The 5,079-nt window shown below is 42.0% G+C and overlaps 1 protein-coding gene across 1 annotated transcript; it reads left to right on the top strand.

Annotated features, from left to right (window-relative positions):
- The first annotated feature begins 253 nt into the window (after window positions 1-253).
- LOC110103516 (probable pectinesterase/pectinesterase inhibitor 12) lies at window positions 254-4,870 on the top strand. Its single transcript, XM_020832263.2, has 2 exons — window positions 254-1,317; window positions 3,896-4,870. The coding sequence occupies exons 1-2, from the start codon at window positions 414-416 to the stop codon at window positions 4,591-4,593; spliced, it is 1,602 nt and encodes a 533-aa protein (XP_020687922.1). The 5' UTR covers window positions 254-413; the 3' UTR covers window positions 4,594-4,870.
- Window positions 4,871-5,079: the final 209 nt, after the last annotated feature.

Raw genomic sequence — 5,079 nt, 5'->3', positions numbered from 1 at the left:
GAGCTAGTTATCCGTTCAACGCTAAGATGCAGAATTAAATCTCTACTGCCGCGTATTTTCTAGCCCGCAACAAACGTATTTGTTTGATAGTTAAAAAAAATTCATTAAATATGTTCACGAACAAGCTCGATAAGCACTAAACGAACGAACATGAACACTCATAATTTAAATGAACCAAACATGAACACAAACAATAAAGCTCGAACAAACATGAACCAAACTTGAACAAGCTGAGATTAAATGAACACAAACATGAACACTCACATACTCGGCTCGGCTCGGCTCGGTTCGTTTGCAGCCCTACTCACCAGTCCCACCAATCCTTTAATTTCCTCTCCCTCACGGACTGGCATTTCGCAAAAAGATCAAATAAATATCCTACTCTTCTACCGACTACTTCTCCATTTCCTCTCATGGCTTTAGCTCCACTTTCCCTTCTCCTCCTTTCTTTTCTCATCCTCTGCCCTCTAACCTCCGCCACTCCCACCACCCACAACTCAACCAACCATCAACTGACCATCTGCAATGCCACTCCCTTCCCAGAACTCTGCCTCGACTCCCTCAAACTCTCTATCTCCATTTCCATCAACCCCTCCATCCTCTCCATCGCCCTCAGATCCCTCGAATCAGCAGTCACCGCTCTTTCAAATACCTCACCACTTCTAAGCTATCCTTCTATCGTCGAAGCACATCGCGGTGCTCTCCAAGACTGCCGCGAGCTCCAGTCCTCAACCCTCTCCTCCCTCCGCCGCTCCTCCTCCCTTCTCAGCTCCTCGACTGCAAGCAAGGCCGTCGCCGATGCTCGGGCTCATCTGAGCGCCGCCTTAACCAACAAAGACACCTGTCTCGAAGGCCTCTCCGGCGCTCGGGGCCCGCAGGTACCGGCACTGATCAATGCATTGACCAACTCGTACCGCTACGTCAGCAATTCCCTTTCCCTCGTATCCTGTTCAGGCGGAGACCGGCGTCGAGGCCGGAGGCTGGAGGCACGGCCTTCGCCAGGGTGGCTACGTCCTCGCAAAAAGTTGTTGTTGGATAGCGGAGATTATAGCGGCTATGATACGGCGTCGGTATTGACGGTGGCGGCCGACGGGAGCGGGAACTTCAGCACGGTGGGGGAAGCGGTGGCGTTCGCGCCGAATAACAGCGCCGACGCCACGATTATTGTCGTTCGATCGGGAGTTTACGAGGAGAATGTTCAGATTCCAAGCTATAAAACGAACATTGCGTTGTTGGGCGAGGGCAGCGACGTGACGTTTATTAAAGGCAACCGGAGCGTCGGCGATGGATGGACTACATTTCGGTCTGCGACTGTCGGTGAGAAAATCCACCATGCATCTCCCTCGCTTTCCTTCTCTTTAGTATACCTCGTCAAAGTATACAAACATGTCGCTCACGTGAGTTCCTCCGTCGCTTTGTTAGCTTGTTTGTTAGTTGCCACTTGTATCTACCGACATGGGGCAGAGAACATGTTGCTTCTAAAATATATTTTTCTATTTCTCCAAAGTACTAATAATATTTCATATTGATTACATAAAAAATTATACTTATATGTTATGGGTTTTTTTTATATTTAAAATATATTTAATTGGATTTTAAGCTTCATAGTTATGTTAAATTTTAATAATTTGCTTATTGAAATCTAAATACAATACATTTTCTCATAAAATTTAATATAAAACACATTTGTTTTTTATTTACATTTAAATTTTATAGCGCCCGATGATTGTTGGACTATTTCAACTGTATGTCCTCTGTAATTTATCAATCATTCCTATATGAAGCTTCTTGATACATCGTTAAAAAATTATCCTGATTAGGCGTGAATCTCAACCCAAATTCCAAATGAGAACTTCTGAAGTTAAATCCAAAGCCATTCGAAACTTATAGCCAAATTGATTGTCTCGAAAAGACAAACCCAACGACACTAAAATCAATCCAATTTCAACCCAAATGAGTCCAAATCGAGGGCTCGAAGCATAGGCCCGAAACATGTTTGGAAACTTCAAAGCATAAATTGGATAGTCAAATGATTCGACGAGATGAATCCAACAAGCCCAAGATCATAAAATTTTGACATCATGAAGGTACTTAAATGCTCGATAAACAATCTATGTTTAAGGTAGTAGATATCAGCCGCCCATCAGAACACTCCCAACTTGATCTTGATCATCCTCATATTTAAGTGATATGCCACTCACAAAAAACTATAAATAAATATCTCATGTTTCACAAAAAGGGGAGCGAGAAAAAAGAGAAACGAAAAAAAGAAATTTGAGAGCTCTTTTACCACCAAGTTCCTCCTTGACCATCGTGCGACCATCAACTATCTCCGGATTACCACATGACCACTAACCGTCTCCTGGCTTCCACCCAACCATCGATCATTGCTGGACTTCTACGCAATCACTGACTGTCGCTAGACTTCTACTCGACGACCATCAAAGTTTCGCTAATCTGCCATCACACGAAGTCCAACCCACCTTATAAACTATTGTAATTTGACCGTCCTTTAATATAGGGACAAGTCAACCTTTGTAATTTGTTCATATAATTGTGAAATCATTTCAACCAAACGTGGTCCTGTGATTTTTTCTTATTTCCATGGGTTTCCATGTAAAAAATTTTAATTTCTTAACTTCTCTGACTTTGTGCTTGATATTGGTGCAAAAGTGCAAAACTAAGACTCCCTATCCCTACTACCGCGTATATTCTAGCTCGCAACACTTATGTCCTTCTATGTCTTGAGGAGACCGCTTCATTTATGAACCAATCTATTACCATATGTTGAATTTTTGTTTATCTTTCTCTATTCCCTGCTTCCAAAAATTACACGGCCTGCTTGTTAGGACATTACTTTCTACATCTTAAGGTCCCTTAGATCTCTCTTTGATGCTGTGTGTGTGGTGTGGCTTAATTGTGAGAGTTGAGGCAGATCTTAATTGTGATCGGCCTTTATTTGAAGATTTTATTAGCCAGATTTCTTTTGACAATGATCAATATCTGCAGCTTGCCAATGCTTTTCACATGGTGGAAAAGTTGATCAGTTTCTCTCCCTCCTAACCTTCGATAGTCTATATTATTGACACAGTTTTCCCATACCATTATATTAATTTGAGCTTGGATCAACTAAATTTAATGATTAACGAGGACGTCGGGGTCAAATTTGACGTGAATCGAGTCCACTCAGACTCGATTCAGGTTTGACTCGACGTTGTCGAATTAAAATTGTGTGAACTAATCGACTTCAATTAACTCAAATTTGACTCTATTTGAAATTTTTTGGTGATTGGCGGGAAGATTTGGGCTGCCAAATTTGAGGTCAACACTGTACTACTGACAGAGGTTATTCACTCCATTCTTACGCCCGGGAACTAATCTCTAAGGACATCTCCAACGGAGAACTCCATTTTTCACGGCAAAATACAGCAAAACTTCAAAATGCCGTGGTGCTGCTCCAATCGAACTGCATTTTAAGTACTTCTACGAATGTAACGATCATTCTCCCTTTCGCGCGTTTTTCCGGTTGAGAGAGCAAAATAGCATAGGTGAATAGTGAAACGCCAATATTGGCGTCGCACTGTTCACCCGCAAGTAAATGACGGAAGATTTGACGTTTGACTGGAGCGACCGAACAACGTCATACGCACGTTTGACATTCGGTTGGAGATGCTCTAACTAATTCAGTTCTGATTCTTGAGCATACTATGGCTATCACGTTACTAAGTTCTTACATTCCTAATTCTAATTAGTTCAATTATTACATTCTTGTCAAATATCCTTGTTAATTCTAAAATTCAAACAACTCCTCCCCTTAAAAAAAATCACAATATTTTTTTTTGGGAAAAAAATCACAATATTCAAAGACTTGATTTTTTTCCTAATTTAACCGCAGCCGTCTCCGGACAAGGCTTCTTGGCCCGTGACTTGACCTTCCAGAACACAGCCGGTCCAGCGAAAGGCCAAGCCGTCGCCCTGCGCATCAACGCCGACTTCTCCGCCGTCTACCTCTGCACCATCGACGGCTATCAGGACACTCTCTACGTACACTCCTTCCGTCAATTCTACCGCGAATGCAACGTCTCCGGCACCGTCGACTTCATCTTCGGCAACGCCGCGGTCGTCTTCCAAGGCAGCAACCTCATCGCCAAGAAGCCCATGCCCACCCAAACCAACGTCATCACCGCGCAGTCCCGTGACGACCCCAACGAAAACACCGGCATCTCGATACAGAACTGCTCCGTGTTGGCTTCGGACGATCTCGCGTCGGATAAGGGTGGGACTAAGACCTATCTGGGAAGACCGTGGCGGCTGTATTCGACGGCGGTGTACATTGAATCGTACATAGATGACATTGTCGATCCGGCCGGGTGGACAAAATGGTCGCCGGATTGGGGTGACGAGGGGTTGGATACGTTGTATTACGGAGAGTATATGAACTCCGGGCCGGGAGCGGCGACTGATAATAGAGTTACTTGGCCTGGGTTTCATGTGATGGAGTATGACGACGCGTATAATTTTACGGTTTCGGAATTTATATACGGAGATACGTGGTTGGATTTCGATTCAGTTCCTTATGATGATGGGATTTGACGGAGCAATGCGGAGAATGAATTGTAGGCTGCCGTAATGGTTATTTTTGTGCTTTGTTGCTTCTTATGATGAAAGGATTTCAAGGCTTTTGGGCCTCAGCGGTCATGTCTGGATAAGTGTATTATAATTTATAACTAGCAAAATGTTGATCTTTGAGTTCTGATATTGTAGATAAAGTTTGCTTTATAATATGAGTGGCAGGCATGTAATATTGATATGTTGGGTGTTAAATATGTAAATAACATGACATAAAGTGGTATGTATGTAAATTTCTCTTTTTTTTTTAGTGTGAGGGAATAAATTAATGATATTAAAAAATATTATTTTTTTGTATTCTATTGATAGTTAACAAAATATATTAAATTTTTAATATGAAAAAAAATAAAATATGCATTGATGCTAAACTTATAATTAAATTTTTAAATTTTGAAAGTACTGAACACTCTGTCTAAAGTTTCATGGAGAGTTTTCTTACTTTTTTTCTAT

This window comes from Dendrobium catenatum, unplaced genomic scaffold, assembly GCF_001605985.2.
Source record: "Dendrobium catenatum unplaced genomic scaffold, ASM160598v2 original_scaffold_254917, whole genome shotgun sequence".
In the NCBI taxonomy this organism is placed as follows: Eukaryota; Viridiplantae; Streptophyta; class Magnoliopsida; order Asparagales; family Orchidaceae; genus Dendrobium; species Dendrobium catenatum.
This window is presented reverse-complemented; position numbering and strand designations above follow the sequence as displayed.